The 14,786-nt window shown below is 42.8% G+C and overlaps 3 protein-coding genes across 3 annotated transcripts in view; 2 read left to right on the plus strand and 1 right to left on the minus strand.

Moving 5' to 3' along the window:
* Positions 1 to 9,865, plus strand: part of LOC128305907 (actin-binding LIM protein 1) — a 36,017-nt gene extending 26,152 nt beyond the window's left edge. The window contains exons 2-12 of the mRNA XM_053043543.1: positions 1,175 to 1,485; positions 1,702 to 1,800; positions 1,879 to 2,069; positions 2,159 to 2,525; positions 3,131 to 3,196; positions 3,452 to 3,987; positions 4,079 to 4,392; positions 5,010 to 5,098; positions 6,917 to 6,983; positions 7,049 to 7,284; positions 7,357 to 9,865. Of these exons, the coding sequence (XP_052899503.1) occupies positions 1,175 to 1,485; positions 1,702 to 1,800; positions 1,879 to 2,069; positions 2,159 to 2,525; positions 3,131 to 3,196; positions 3,452 to 3,987; positions 4,079 to 4,392; positions 5,010 to 5,098; positions 6,917 to 6,983; positions 7,049 to 7,284; positions 7,357 to 7,470 (2,390 nt within the window). The 3' untranslated portion in view covers positions 7,471 to 9,865. The remainder of the gene's footprint in view (positions 1 to 1,174; positions 1,486 to 1,701; positions 1,801 to 1,878; positions 2,070 to 2,158; positions 2,526 to 3,130; positions 3,197 to 3,451; positions 3,988 to 4,078; positions 4,393 to 5,009; positions 5,099 to 6,916; positions 6,984 to 7,048; positions 7,285 to 7,356) is intronic.
* Positions 9,866 to 12,203: 2,338 nt separating this feature from the next.
* LOC128305201 (uncharacterized) lies at positions 12,204 to 12,933 on the plus strand. Its single transcript, XM_053042540.1, has 3 exons — positions 12,204 to 12,355; positions 12,434 to 12,703; positions 12,772 to 12,933. The coding sequence occupies exons 1-3, from the start codon at positions 12,204 to 12,206 to the stop codon at positions 12,869 to 12,871; spliced, it is 522 nt and encodes a 173-aa protein (XP_052898500.1). The 3' UTR covers positions 12,872 to 12,933.
* A 765-nt stretch (positions 12,934 to 13,698) lies between these two features.
* LOC128302102 (proteasome subunit alpha type-7-1) lies at positions 13,699 to 14,698 on the minus strand. The gene has a single exon (XM_053038831.1). The coding sequence runs from the start codon at positions 14,592 to 14,594 to the stop codon at positions 13,845 to 13,847; it is 750 nt and encodes a 249-aa protein (XP_052894791.1). The 5' UTR covers positions 14,595 to 14,698; the 3' UTR covers positions 13,699 to 13,844.
* Positions 14,699 to 14,786: the final 88 nt, after the last annotated feature.

A 14,786-nucleotide genomic window follows, 5' to 3' on the forward strand; every position in this document is an offset into this window, starting at 1 on the left:
AAGGGTTGTGGAATAGCAACATCCTCCTTCGAGTCAGCTTCACCTCCACTGGCGTCAGACACATCCTACACAGGGTAATCGATTATGATGATTATCGTCGTTTGCATTGCAGTTGACAGACTGACATTGAGCAAAAGCGGACGGTGTGACAATGTGGAGGCACGGTACAACATCAGCTAGCAGAGGTGCCTGCGAGTTGCCATATTTATGGGACACATATGATGAACGGAGTACATGTCCCGGCACATCTCTTCATCTTCGTTATAGGGCGGGACCAGTCTTGGAAGCACATTACATAATGGGTTGTCCACATTTATCCCGATAAACTTGATACCGATCTTGACTTCTTGAAGCATGTTGATGTTAAACCACTAATTGTTGGATTATTTATCACGGGTTCTTCCTGTCAATTAGCAGCAGACGCGAGTATAAATCTTCCAGAAAACCAACGAAAACGTGCGTGGCATGTGACATCATATATTTCTCTGCTAAATGTTGCCTCGTGAATGAAATGTTTAATTAAATACTTCCTGCGAGAATGGCACTCAGTTCTGCAATGTAGCCTAATAAATATCTTCGATTATTTTTCTTATACAGTCGAAATGATTTTGGAGTGTTTATTTTTATCTCTACATACCGATGTTGATGATAACCGGACAAGGAATGTTTATATACCGTATCAGGGATCCCCGTTTAGCGGAGAAACCCGTTTGATGGTTGATAGATTACATCGGTTTTTATGTTTATTAGAAGTAATCGACTCTAAATATCTCCACTGTACGAGCTTCCATTTTGCAATCGGCAGATCGGTAGACCATGTATGGTTGGGGATGGCTATTACCGGCGAGCCTAATACAGCGACGTCACGTATAGGGTGTAGATTGGCGTTTTAATGTGCGCTCTAATCGTGTCCGATACTATTTTTCATAATCTCTTCATCGCGGAGTTGTCTAGGAATGGGGAGGGTACTCAAGGTTTCTGGGGTGGTTGCCGCACCTGATATCGTTAGCGGCAATCTCGCTAGTTGAGCTGTACTATATGCACATTGTGAGATTAAATATGGCTACTAATTGCTTTACCATTATTGGTACACGAATGAGGATACGAATACGTACATTTCGAATCATGAAACTCGACTTTAACTAATCTCCCTGTGTTTCATTATAATTCGCAGGTAAAAGTAAAATCCAGTGCAGCAAGTGTCAGAAAAAGTGTTCGGGCGAGGTGCTGCGCGTTTCGGATCGCTACTTCCACAAGACATGCTTCCAGTGCACCAAGTGTCACAAGTCGCTAGCTACCGGGGGGTTTTTCTCGAAGGATGGTTCCTACTACTGCACATTCGACTATCAGAAACTCTACGGCACCAAGTGTGCCGCCTGCGGTCAGTATGTTGAGGGCGAGGTTGTGTCAACGATGGGCAACACATATCATCAGAAGTGCTTCACCTGCAGCAAATGCAAACAGCCATTCAAATCTGGCAGCAAGGTAAGAAGAGGCGTGTCATGCACCTTGAAGATTGATCAGCGTTATGTTAGCTCGGGCTAGAATATGCTGTCAATGAAATAGGAGCGTTGCGTGCCTATAATCCCTTCAGTGATAAGCGTTAATGATAACGAGAATACTTAATGTGTCGTTGTTTGTTAATATGTGTTGTACCACATTTTATCCCCCGTCTTTTGGGATAAAACGATTCTTCAAAAGGTTACCAACACCGGCAAGGAGGTGCTGTGCGAGGGCTGTGTAAAATGCCCACCCGGTAGCGGGGTAGGCGGTGGAGGAGCGTCTGTGGGGTCGCCTACGGTTGGTGGTGGTGCATCGGCCACAGTTTCGCCCAAAAGCCGTGCGATTGAACAGAAGCAGGAGCAGCGTACGATCAAGGAGATCACCTCGAGCCCAACGAAAGCTGCCACGCTACAGCACCATCAGGAGACGGTGAAGAAGCAGCAGCAGTTGCTGCAGAACGGTGGCAAACAACCGGACCCGAACGATTGTGCCGGTTGTCAGCAGCAGCTGAAGGAGGGTCAGGCACTGATTGCTCTCGATCGTCAGTGGCATATTTGGTGCTTCAAGTGAGTATTATGGCGGGTGTGAAAACTTGTAGGAGTTCTCTCGCTGAATGCACTCATATGAACTGAACTGTTCTTTTTGCTTATTATAGATGTAATGCCTGCGGTACGACCCTGAATGGAGAGTACATGGGTAAGGACGGTGTACCGTACTGTGAGAAAGACTTTCAGAAGTCGTTCGGTGTGAAGTGTGCACACTGCAACCGGTACATTAGCGGCAAGGTGTTGCAAGCCGGTGACAACCATCACTTCCATCCCACGTGCGCACGTTGCACCAAGTGCGGAGATCCATTCGGCGATGGAGAGGAGATGTATCTGCAGGGTGGCGCCATCTGGCATCCGAGATGCGGTCCCGGACCGTCGTCCGAAGCCGGCATCTTGAACGGCGTCGATACGAACGGTTTTAACACCGAAACGGAGTTCGATCGCACTAGCACTAGTGGTATGAGTGAAATACAGGTAAGAACTTCTGGCTATTACTGAAAAAAGTGTGCCGTCCTTGTGCAAGCTGCTACCGCTCTGCTAGCAGATTGAAAGATTTAACTATGTGTAATGCAATATAATAAAAGCTTTACGATTTAAGTGATAGTACAAAAAAATTAACAGATAAGGAGAAGATTAAACTTTAAATGTATTAATACCTTCGGCGTAATTTCTGTTGCAATTGTGTATTAAGTTTCAAGCGCCTAAAAGTATTCTCTTTTAAGTAATTCTTTCATACCTCATACAGTTCTTTGTTGTATTCGTCACACTTTTAGTTGCTTCAAACTTTACTACACGCCTTTTTGATAAGCACAACTCTTATTAATGCTCTTAATGAAACAAATCCATAAGTTATAGTAATTTATTACATAATCATCCATAACCTATTATGTTCAATCTAATTAGCTAGCATGAGATACATTATTGCTATAAAGTATTTATATGTTTTAATGTTGCAATGTTTTATTTTATTTTTTGCACTTTCTGCTTTCTTTCGTGTTTTTCTTCTTTCTTTCGTTTTCTTCTCTCTTTCCTTCTTTTCTGTTTCTCTTTCCTATTTTTTTCTATATTGCTCTTTTCAGTTCACGTATCGTTCACAAACTCCGAGTGTTAATGGTTCAGTTTATAGTCCCTACACGCATAGAAAGGTTAGTTTTTTTTCTTTGACACGAAAGTGTCGTTGGTTATTCCTATGATTTTGTCACCCATTCAGTTAAGTATGGTTATCAATAGCTCAGTGTTAACTACGTACGGTAATGCTTTGTCTCGTAACCAAAAGCACTGCTCCGGCCTTAAATGAATGCTGAATGCCGCTACGTATTAAATTGCGCGCTTAGTTTCGATTATTACAGAACGGTTAGAAACCCTATTTAATCTTCCTATTATTTCATCTCTTTTTAAAGTATCATCGTACCACCAGCCCGGGGTTAATATTAAGAGAATACAAAAATCAAGGCTATGAGGATATCGCCCGTATCTACACCTACAGCTACCTTACCGAGGAACCCGGTTACCTGCGTCGCCCAATCGAGCCGTACGATAGGGCTCCGGTGTCACCGCACTTTCACCGACCGGCACACTATTCGTCCATGGGTGGTACGGCCAGCAGTGTCGGTACGCGGTCCACATCGGGTTCGCGTTCGCACTCGCGCAGTCGCAGCGCTATGAAGGTGCTGGTCGATAGCATCCGATCGGAAACGCCCCGTCCGAAGAGTCCGGGCATGAACAACGAAGAACCGATCGAGCTGAGCCACTATCCTGCGGCCAAGAAGCCTCCGCCAGGCGAGAAACCAAAGATCGAACGGGATGATTTCCCGGCCCCGCCTTACCCGTACACGGATCCGGAGCGTCGTCGCCGCTATTCCGACTCGTACAAGGGTGTACCTGAATCAGACGACGAAGTTGATCATGCGAATAATAAGGAAAACGTCACGGAAAAGTATGCAATTGAAAACACAGGTCCCAAGAAAGGGCTTTCAGGAAATGTGATTAAACGATGCGTATTTTTTCTTCCCTATTCTCCATAAAAGACGTCACACGAAGGAGGAAGAAGAGCTTCGCAAACTGAAATCATCCGGCATGGGTACGGTTATACTGAAGGATCTACAAGAAAAGAAGCGCTACGAACACTGGAAGCAGGAAAATCTAGATCCACGCAATGCTTCCCGCACGCCGTCCGCTGCGAAGGAGCCAATGTACCGGATGCGCTACGAATCACCGGTTGGTGCATCACCTTCGCGTAACCTAGACCACCAGAAACCATTCTACGAGGACGAGTTCGATCGCTCCACCAGTTACCGTGGATCGGTCGGTCGTGCCATTGGAAACGCGACCAGTTACAATGGTAAGCAAAACGTGGGCAAAGCTTGTACAAACATCGTGCGAGGATTTACATTGTTGTTGTGATAGAATTGAAATAACCTAAACTCTGATTGAAAGAGTTGTTGCTCTGTGTTCACTTTGTTACTTTAAACATTGCATCAACTTTTGTGATGGATGAGTTCAAGACAAACCAAATAATTGAAGGATACTAGAAGATAAACCAAATACTTTGTGAGGATAGCAATAGAAGATGTTTATAGAGATACATTAACCGTTAAGCAGATGAACAGGAATGACACACAGGAGAGCAAGGGAAGAAAAAATGAGTGTGTTGGCTGTTGTTTTCTTCTCTCTATCGTTTTTGCCCTGAATGATATCGTGTGTTATTACATCACACGTTCCGGAGTGTGACACCCCTCCTCTGTAATGTACTTATATTGCCGTGTGTGATGTGTGTGCTGTTTTGTTTTTTGTTTATGTCTCACGTTTATAATTGACTCTTGGTTTGATTTAAAACATTTCTTGTTTTCTTTCTTGTTCTTCTTCATATCCTAATGGATCCTTTCGCCTTTTTTTTGTTTTACGCACACCCCATTTCACCTGTCTCTCTTTCAAACGCCCTGCCTCTCCATCCATTAGCCATCCATTCGTACAGGTCACCTCCGAAGCCGGGATATGGATTCAAAACGTCCACACTGCCACCGTCGCTAAGAAACGGTTACAGCTCCGTAAGTCTCTCTGTCTCTCTCCCTTTGTTCACATACCCCATTTGCTACGTGAATGAACGATGGATGATAATTGCTTTGGGTGGTTCGGCGAACTGCATAACATGCATCCGTAGTGTAATACGTTCTCTATCTTGTTCCTCTTGCTAAACTTTACTGATCCATATATTTGTGCATCGCTCCACGTGTACTAATCTTTCGTTTGGTTTGTGTGCCGTCCACTAATCCTTCTAAAATGCTTTGTACGTTTGCCGTAAGTTGCTGCCAATTAATACTGGTGTATCCTTCCGGTGGTTGGGAAAATATATGCACCGTGGTCAACAAATCTAATGGAGCTGGATAGAATATTAATACTGGTGCTGGTGTTTTCTGTGTGCATTAAATGCTAGGTGGGAGTAATTAACATTAACAAGCTGGTCCAGAGTTGATACTCCGGAAGGGAAATTGTGACTGTGCCTAACCGCAACATTCTCATATGATTGTTCTCTCTTTTCTTCTCTTTTTCTTCTTTCAACAAACTTACCTATATCTTCCTCATCACACCCGCCATTCGTCGTCATACTGTATCATCTGTTGACTGTGCCTCACTGCCCGTTTGGCGGATGAACGAACCATGAAATTTCATCTAATATTTCGGCCTCGATGCTTGCTTGCGGTGGTGATGGTGAATGCTTCTTTTGGGTATACCGAATGTTGTGCGATACGCGCCAAACCTACGTCTAACCAACGTTAATCTGCCTCGACTATATATGCGTGTGTCGCCCATACGCTTACCTATTGTTCTGCCATAATGTAAACTAACTTCACATCCGCACAACACTACACATGACACTGAAATACTGCCAACTAACCATACTACAAAACTACCCATAAACGATCATACACCGGCAGTGGTGAGTTCCTTACGACAAGTACCTAAACCGGGTTATGGCTTGGCCCCTCGTTCGCATACCTTCAGTTCCGCTACGTCCGGTTCTGCTCACGGTGTTCCTGTAAGCTGGCTTTTACATGTAGCTACGTTTATATGTGTTTCATTTCATTTTCACCTCTGTTTTGACTCAACTCACACAATTGTTATACTCTTCTTGTTATATTCTATCTATTATCTTGTTCGTTTTTATGCGTTATACGAATTTTTTGAAAAAAGATATATTTCCTTATATTCAAATTGAATATTTTTCCTCCAAAACCCGATCGGCTTACAACGATTATTTCAACAACTTTTGTAACAAAATTTTGTTTGTAAATTACCGAAGTTTTGTGTTTTGTTCTTTCTCTCATTCACTAACAAGACAAGTGCATGATCATTTTTTGTGTACACCCATACATGATGGAACTTTTTTTGTTTTAACTGTCTTTTCCTCTATCTATTACCATAACCTTTGCCAAGAATAAATTTGCTTTATGGGGCCAAGTTTTTTTTAGAGTGCAACCTTACGTCCTTCTACGTTCCCGTACCGTAGAATCACGACTGTGATAGGGATGCGATGCTTTTCACTGTGCTTTTCTGCTCGTTTTTTTTTTGTATGATTTATTTTATTTCTTCTACTTTCAACCACTGCTGGATTGCTTAGCTGATCGATGGCATTAGAAGCACTAATACTAAGCCTGGCTTTAATCACTAGTTAGTGTATGTGATTTTATTTATTTCTTTTTGTTTTTACATTCGGTTTGTATCATTGTGGTATCGTTAACTGTATTCGTGCATGTTTCGTTCGTTTATTTCGTGTATGGTGCAAGTTATTTTTGTTCATTTTAATGTTATCTTATGCCTTACGGCGGACACCTATGTTTACACACTTTATGGTAAAATCGTTGCAGGATTTCTCGTTCAGCGGACTCGGAGATAAGACCCACAGTACGGAGTTCAGCTGCGGTAAAAGCGACAGTAAGTTTCAATAAGTTGATTACAAAAAAAATGTCTGCATGTTAATGTTTGCCTTGTTGTTCCAGTTTCCGGCGATTCCATAACGGAAGGCGATCGTCGTGCGCTGGGTGCAGAAATTCCTGCCTCCAGTACGTATTCCGGTGCACTTTCCTATCACTACCCGCAGCAACCAACACGTCGCAGCTTGCCCAATATGGCCCACTCGATGCTGGTGCACGAGCCGGCCAAAATTTATCCCTATCATCTGCTTCTAATCACTAACTACCGATTGCCGTCTGATGTCGATAGATGTAATCTAGAGGTATGTTTGGTGGAATTCGGATTTGTTGCCCGGAGAACGATGCTAACGACCCTTTCTGCTATCCATTCACAGCGTCACCTATCGGATGTGGAGTTTGAAGCCATTCTTCAATGTACGCGGCCAGAGTTTTACCGTATGCCCCAGTGGAAGCGCAATGACATGAAGCGACGTGCACGCTTGTTTTAAAACATCAAACCCCAACAATCAACTCTACAGTGCAACTCAATGTGCAGACCAAGCATATGCAGCGCTTGCAAATGCAAACTCCTGCTTGTTGAAGTATCTTCCATTGCCGGGCGAAACGGAAGATTCAAACCAAATGCGTGCTATTGCCTATGTACCCGCCGTCTGTTTTGTGTTATTTTGTTTTGTTTTTTCGTCGTTTAATGTGAACGAGCAGTGGGTACACGGTCGCGTATATGTAATATTATAATTATTATCATTAATATTGACTATGTAACAATCCTATAGCTTCTCTATAGTGTACGTTATGTGGTGCTTCCGTAGGTAGCATCTTTTCTTAAGAGTGCAGCTCCGTATACTTTGAAAATAGGACATTTTACTTTAGCTTGACAATTATCAACCGTAACATTTTGGGTTTTTTGTTTCATTGTTATTTATAGTTGTATTGGTTGAACCTAAACCGCAAACAAACGGCATATTTAATCTACGACGGGACAAAAGCGGCGCAATTGCGTGAAATACATAGATGAATTCCCTTTTGCCAACAAGGGCAATTAAAGATGATCATTCGCTTGTAGCTTCAAAATTGGCCTAGACCGTAACGAAACGAAATTCAAGTTGTGTGTATGATTCGTCGCAACTATGGCTGAATTCTAATGCATTTATGTAGCGTTGTGCGCTGTAAGAAAAGGGCTGTTAATTGTTGCTGCACACGCCAGTTAGGGTATGGACGAAAGCAAAACAGGTAACTGAAGGACATACTCCATCTACATCCCACGCATCATTACCCGATAACGAACAGAAAACACACACAACAATCGAACACATAAACACGCATACACCCGAACTTACTAGATATGGATATTGCAAACACAAAATCAGCTAGCCTTAATGCAACTATTTGTAGTTTTTAAATAGGCGTGGACTTTGTGGGTACAACTAGAAACAAAAGCAAACACGGACGCGTGGAAAGCAGGGACACGCGTTGTAAACTAGAGATATTTATGAGTTTTATTTATACGAACGGTAATACTAGCATACAACATCCTAACGCGTACCGAAGTGAATGTGAACTAAAATGAAAATAATTTAACTAAAGCAAACAGACAACCAGACATACCAGTACGCCAGTCGTATAAATTACACCGAAAAGCAAGGATATGAAATTAAATAATCGCAATGTGCAAACGAGGGGACACCATTCAGTTTACACAATGAGCAAAAACGAACCTGCGCTGTCCGCTTCGGTTTGCTTGAACGATATAAGCTATAAGGGGTTAGAAATACCAGGGACAAAGAAAACAGTAAACAGCAGTATGGCGTAAAACAAATGCATTCAATAGCAGAGATTGAAAAGAAATTTATTATATCCGCATAACGCCGTACGCCGTTGTCATGATATGGTGGGCCCTAATAATAATTGATGTGAAGAGAAAGGTTGTCTTTAGGCAAACATTTAAAAAAGAACAGTTTTCACAATCGATCTCTTTGCATCTTTGCAGGAGAAAAACACAAAAATCAGGAAGGAAAAACAAATAAAGCATCACATCTTGAAACATGCACCAAAGTGAAGAAACACATGCGTAAAAATCGAATCCGCTTGCGTTTCTGCAATAAACATACCTACATGAATGGGAAGCCCGTAACGATGAATGATGTGTTAATGATAAATAAGGAAAGAAATAGCACGAAACTGTCTTTACTATTTACAACCCTGAGGTAGGTGAGCGTTAAAACATACACAAAACCATCATGAAACAAACAAACAAAACTGAAGCGAAACTATTTTTATACCTTCATCGATTAAGCGAAGATCAGAAGTAGGAATTCATTATGAAAATACTTTTTTCAAAACAAAACAAAATAAAACATGTTATTAATGCGCAAACTGTTCCACAGAAACATTAAAGTGTTTAATGAACCTATAAACTATGTCATAGTTGAACAAGCGAATCAAAAAATTCTTTAAAGAACCTTAAATATAACACAGAAATAGAAAGCAACATAATAGTGACAGCGAAATGAAACAAGCGAGACGAAAAGAAAACTCAATCCCTGGGAAAAAACGGTTCCAGCATATTCTGCAGCTTTACTGTTCATCGGTGTATATGCTACGCGTGTTAGGTTGTAAGAATGTGCAAGTTAGCTTACCGGTGAACGTCATTGCACGGCTTCATCTACTATCACGAAAGCGCAAAACGGGAGCAAACAAAAAAAAACACATAAAACACAATATAAATTTGTGACAATTGCATTAAAAATCATGAAAATGGAAAAAGGAAAACAAATAGAGCTATTTATTGGTAACACATATAAACGCATCTTTATCGAGCACTGCACACAGCACTGCTTATTAACCATGGAAAGAAATGTAAGCCAACAGCAGAAGTTGCTTGTGCAAGCTAGCACATTGTCGATCTCGTTGAAGGGCGTAATCTGTGTTGTAATAGATGATCAATTTCTGTAAAGCAGCACTACTGGCACACTCGCAAGCGTCCGTTACAACCCATTCAGGGCCAGCAGATGTTTGCACAGCGTACCTAACAGTTCCAGAGAATGTGTTAAACAAACAGTTCACGCTCTATGACAGGGTCACACACCTTCAAGGGATTTTTGGAAGGGAATCATACCGCTGCAGGTATGGTGGCACCCAGCGCCGTGTGTCACAGGGCTGTAGGGCTATTTTTAGTCTGATCACACTCGCACTAATGTTGGCTGATCATGGCTCTCAAGGACTATTGAGAACCTGTCTGCTGCATTTAACCAATCTGCAGTGATAACTGAAAGTCTACTTTTGGTTAAGTTTTGGACAATTTAAGCACAGAGCTCAAACATATTAAATTTATGGTTAAAGCTTTCGTGATTATTATTTTCTCTTATCTTCTGGATTCCTTTCCTTTAACGAATGGAGGCGCCTAGTATTTTAAGTGAATTTTAGTACAAAAGTCGGATTTATTCCGTACGGTTAGTAGATGTCCTTTAAAAAACATTCAGCTAGCTTTCGCCAGCCCTTGGTTAACATTAGTTCTAAAAATATCTTGCATGATACATAGCTTAAGTCATCCGTAGTTTATTGACTTATACGCTGACTCAATGCTGTCTGCGATTGGAAAATTAAAAATTACGTATAGGCCACCGTATGTCCCTAACGTCATCCGGATTTTGGATTGTTCAACGCACCACGGCAAAACGGCCATATGGACGCAAAAAAAAACGAAGGTGCTAAATGATGGTACGCGTTGAAGGCGATCGTCTGACGAAGTATAAATTACTATGCTTTGTTTCGGTTGGAGCATCAGTTTGAGACAAGCAGCGCTTAAGTGTGGACGAAATTTGATAGTGTCGTTACCCAAAACCCAGTGCGTGAGATTAGTGTGTGAGCATTTAAAATATAAAACAAAAGGATTTACAATGAAGTGCAAAGTAAAGGTAAGGGTGATTAAAAATTTTAACGCGTGTCAATCAGTAACTTACTCAAACTTCCCGTTCCCGCAGCTAACACAGGTGGTAATCTGCTTTGGGCTACTGTTATGCAGCATACTAGTAACAGTGGAAAGTGCACCAACGGTCGAGAACAAGCACGAGATCGAACCCGCCCTGCATGTGTTGCCGCTGGTGGAACGAGGTGGTAACGCCGATGTGCCGTTAACGTCCGTGGAATCCGTCGACACACCCATTCCATCGCACAGTCGAAACAAACGTGCCATCATATTCCGTCCACTGTTCGTGTACCGGCAGCAGCAGATCAAGAAGCAACGCGTCCTGAACGCTTTAGTACCGCAAACGGGTCGATAGGATTGGGGTTTGTTTTTGCTACCATCCCGGGCGCGCATGTTGTGATAATTGTTAGCAAATTAAGCCAATCGTAATCGTACGATATCTATTTATACTGAAGTGTTGTGCTGGCGTGTGCTAAAACAGCTAATAAAAAAAAAACATTGTGGCACATCTACGCGATATTTTACCACCAGGAACATGAATTCTTGAACTCGTTTGGTAATTAGAAGGAAGGGTCCGAATTTTACACCCTACGGTTAAGTTGCTCGATTTTGACCATGTTGGACAGATGGGTTTTTTTTCTTGACGACTGTTGTAAAGCGTGAGGAATGGCGTAGAATGGAACGATCAATTCATCATAAAAATAGACCCCATGCGTGGACACCACGCATCTCAATCAGACAGGCTGTGAGTTATGTGCCTCGTTCAAGTTCAGCCTGCTTCCAGGTCACGACAATGGATGTGTGAAATGTGCTCGGTACGACGGAAAGCTTTCGCACATTCGCTTTCTCTGAAGCTGCTTTTTCATCATACCGCCAGTTTGATGTGTGTTTTATTTGAATCTGCCATGCATCTATGTACATTTTATGCAACTAAAAAGGTTGATTCATATATCCCATCGCAAACTGCATCGCGTGAGTAAGCGTAATGGCATTTACGAGGCATTCTAAACGTAACGAATTGTCTAGCACACGGTTTCCGTACGATCATCGGCTCGGTATCAAAACACACATTTAGCACCCTGCTTGTGCTGCTAAGAGGAAGAAAAGCGGTTGGCGCAGCAGCGATCGTTTCCTGCTCCGGCAGGTGCTAATGTTTTCCACCAACATCTGCACCTTGTAAGAAGTGAAGCCTCAACCGATTCATGCACCGGACGGTTAGCGATCGAACGAGGTTACGAAGAGTGGAGATAGATCAAAACTAGGTGCAATTGGTCCATTTCAGGGACAGTTTAGAATATGGCTTCGGGGTGCAAACATCAAGGTCTGGTGAGATCGTTGTCGCTGGCTGTGCTGTGCTACTGTGCCACTTTCCGGTGGAATTGTGTCGTGGCAGATCCATTCTTTTACCCATCGTCACAGTATTACTACGGCACCGATTCGGCGATACGGTGTGTGATCATTTGTGCTGTAAATGTTTCACAACTTACGTGCAATAATACGATTTTTTGTTTCATGACTCATAACAGACCGTCGGCAAATGGCTACAGTTATTATCAACAACCGACCGCCGCTGAATCACAAAATGTAGCCGTTTATAGTGGTAATCCCAACTATTACGGCGTGCCGGGTTATGAGGATCACTGGACAGCGGGTTCTAGAAATGTCTGGAACGATCCTTACCTTCGATGGAAGTGGAACAACTATTACAATGGTTACTACTATCCCTACCCGGCTGGTGGTGCAGGTGCTAGTGGATGGAAACGAAACGATGGTACAGCATACTATAACGGCAAAAGGTACATAATGTTTATGCCCATAAAAGAGTTACGAACTATATTCAGCAATACCGTTTCCTTCCTTCTAGACGGGAAGATTCCGTTCAACCGCCGGACACTACACCGGAAACGACTACAACACGGCGTCCAAGAAAGAAAAAACTCTTCGTACCGAATGTTTGGGGCTAAAGGAAGCTTTGGAACGATATCCTGAGGAAGCGTGCTGATTTTATGTTTCTGAGTTCTACAATTACTGTGCATTTATATACCGACTGATCAGTAGCATAACTGCATAATTCTAGAGTGAATAAATAGGTTTTGTATGCATTTTTTATACAGTAACTTGTCTGTTAATTATAGATTTGTTTAGCATTTGATGACATCAACATCAATTTCTACAATTGACTATGTTTTATGCAATGTATGCAATGTAGTCAAATAGAAACAAATGATATGACCAAGGATATTTTCGGTCAATTTTTACCTTCTAATTAGATTTTGTTCTATAAATTAACTCCGCTGTTAAATTTCCAAAAATCGCACAATCGGCAAAACTTTGATTGGCCCAAAACACGGCCAGGTCCTAGGCGACCGCCTACTCCGCCTACCATTCGATCCTCTGCTGCTGATGAAGTAAGACTGATGGTGGTCAAATTCAGAAGGTTGCTCTTGTTTGCTACCCAATTTTCCCAGAGAACTTCACTTCGATGAGAACAGAATACAGGAATCTTATATACAGGGATTATCTACCGATAGATTGTTGCACTTTTTAAATGATCTCTATCCGTTACAGTTTGAATAGTGATCTCAGAGTCCCGTACTTTGCATGACGATCGGGTTTCTGTCTTAAGGCTGCCGACGACTTACACCAAATCTTTCTTAATTAAACATGTAAAAACAATACAGAGATGCTCTATTTTACGTAATAAACCTTCGATTTCGATCTTCAAGTATTTTGCAGAATTCCCAAATGTTTCGGCGTTCAACATCCTTCCCAAGAAACAACTAACCGTGCATCCATTCCATCAAGTGTATTCAGTGATTTTAATGCAATACTTTATATCAACCACCGCCTCAGACTTGATCCTCCGAAGTCCTTCGCGAAATTAGACATAAGAAAACATGACAGTGCAGTTCGAAAATGCGGTTCCGCGAGGGTAAATCACTTCTTCGCCTTTTTCTTCTCTGCTTCCTCCTCCTTCGCTAGTTCGATCTTTTTCACGTACTCTTCAATCGTTTGAGCGTCCAGCATCATCATCGGTTCGTCGCGTCTCATCACAGCAACCTCTAGGCTTTTCTGTCCAGACTGCACCACCTCAAGCAGGGCCCGTATTGCTAGCGTGATCGTTCCCTCCTCTGTACTGACCGCGGCCGGAGAATAGTGCTCCTCCAAGAATTCGCGCACCGTCTTCGCCGAGCGGCCCGTAGCGTTGGCTTTCCACTCGCAGTACACACCGGATGGTTCCGTTTTGTATAGATGCGGCACGCCGTCATAGTCGAAGCCACCGATCAGGCAGGAAATGCCGAAAGGACGACGTCCGTTGCTCTGCGTGTGTTTCTGCTTCAGCTCAGCAATGTAGCGGGTGATGTACTCCAGCGTAACGGGATCTTCCTCCGAGAGTTTGTGTGACTGACACTGTACCTGGGCGCGATTGATCAGCACACGAGCGTCGGCCGTTAGGCCAGCAAAGGCCATCACGACATGATGGTCCAGCAGACAAATCTTCCGGACGGTACGTTCTTCCTGCAGTTTGGCGACCGATTTCTTTTCTACGCCGAGTACCACAACATCCTTACCGCGCACACCGATTGCGGTCGATCCTTTGCGGACCGCTTCCTGGGCGTACTCTACCTGCAGCAAGTGGCCGTCCGGTGAAAAGACGGTAATAGCGCGATCGTATCTCGACGACATGTTCTCTACCGATGTATATTTCACAAACAAAATCGAATAACTCTGTATCAAAACACGTAAAACCTCGCTTTACGAAGAACGTACAATGAATTGCGGATTTGATTACCACAGATGATTTGCGTCGAATCGTTCTGTTTGACAGCCGGCTGCTGTCAGTGATGACAATTCGCTACAAAGCAAAACACAACCCGC

The sequence above is a fragment of the Anopheles moucheti genome, chromosome 3 (genome assembly GCF_943734755.1).
Source record: "Anopheles moucheti chromosome 3, idAnoMoucSN_F20_07, whole genome shotgun sequence".
In the NCBI taxonomy this organism is placed as follows: domain Eukaryota; kingdom Metazoa; phylum Arthropoda; class Insecta; order Diptera; family Culicidae; genus Anopheles; species Anopheles moucheti.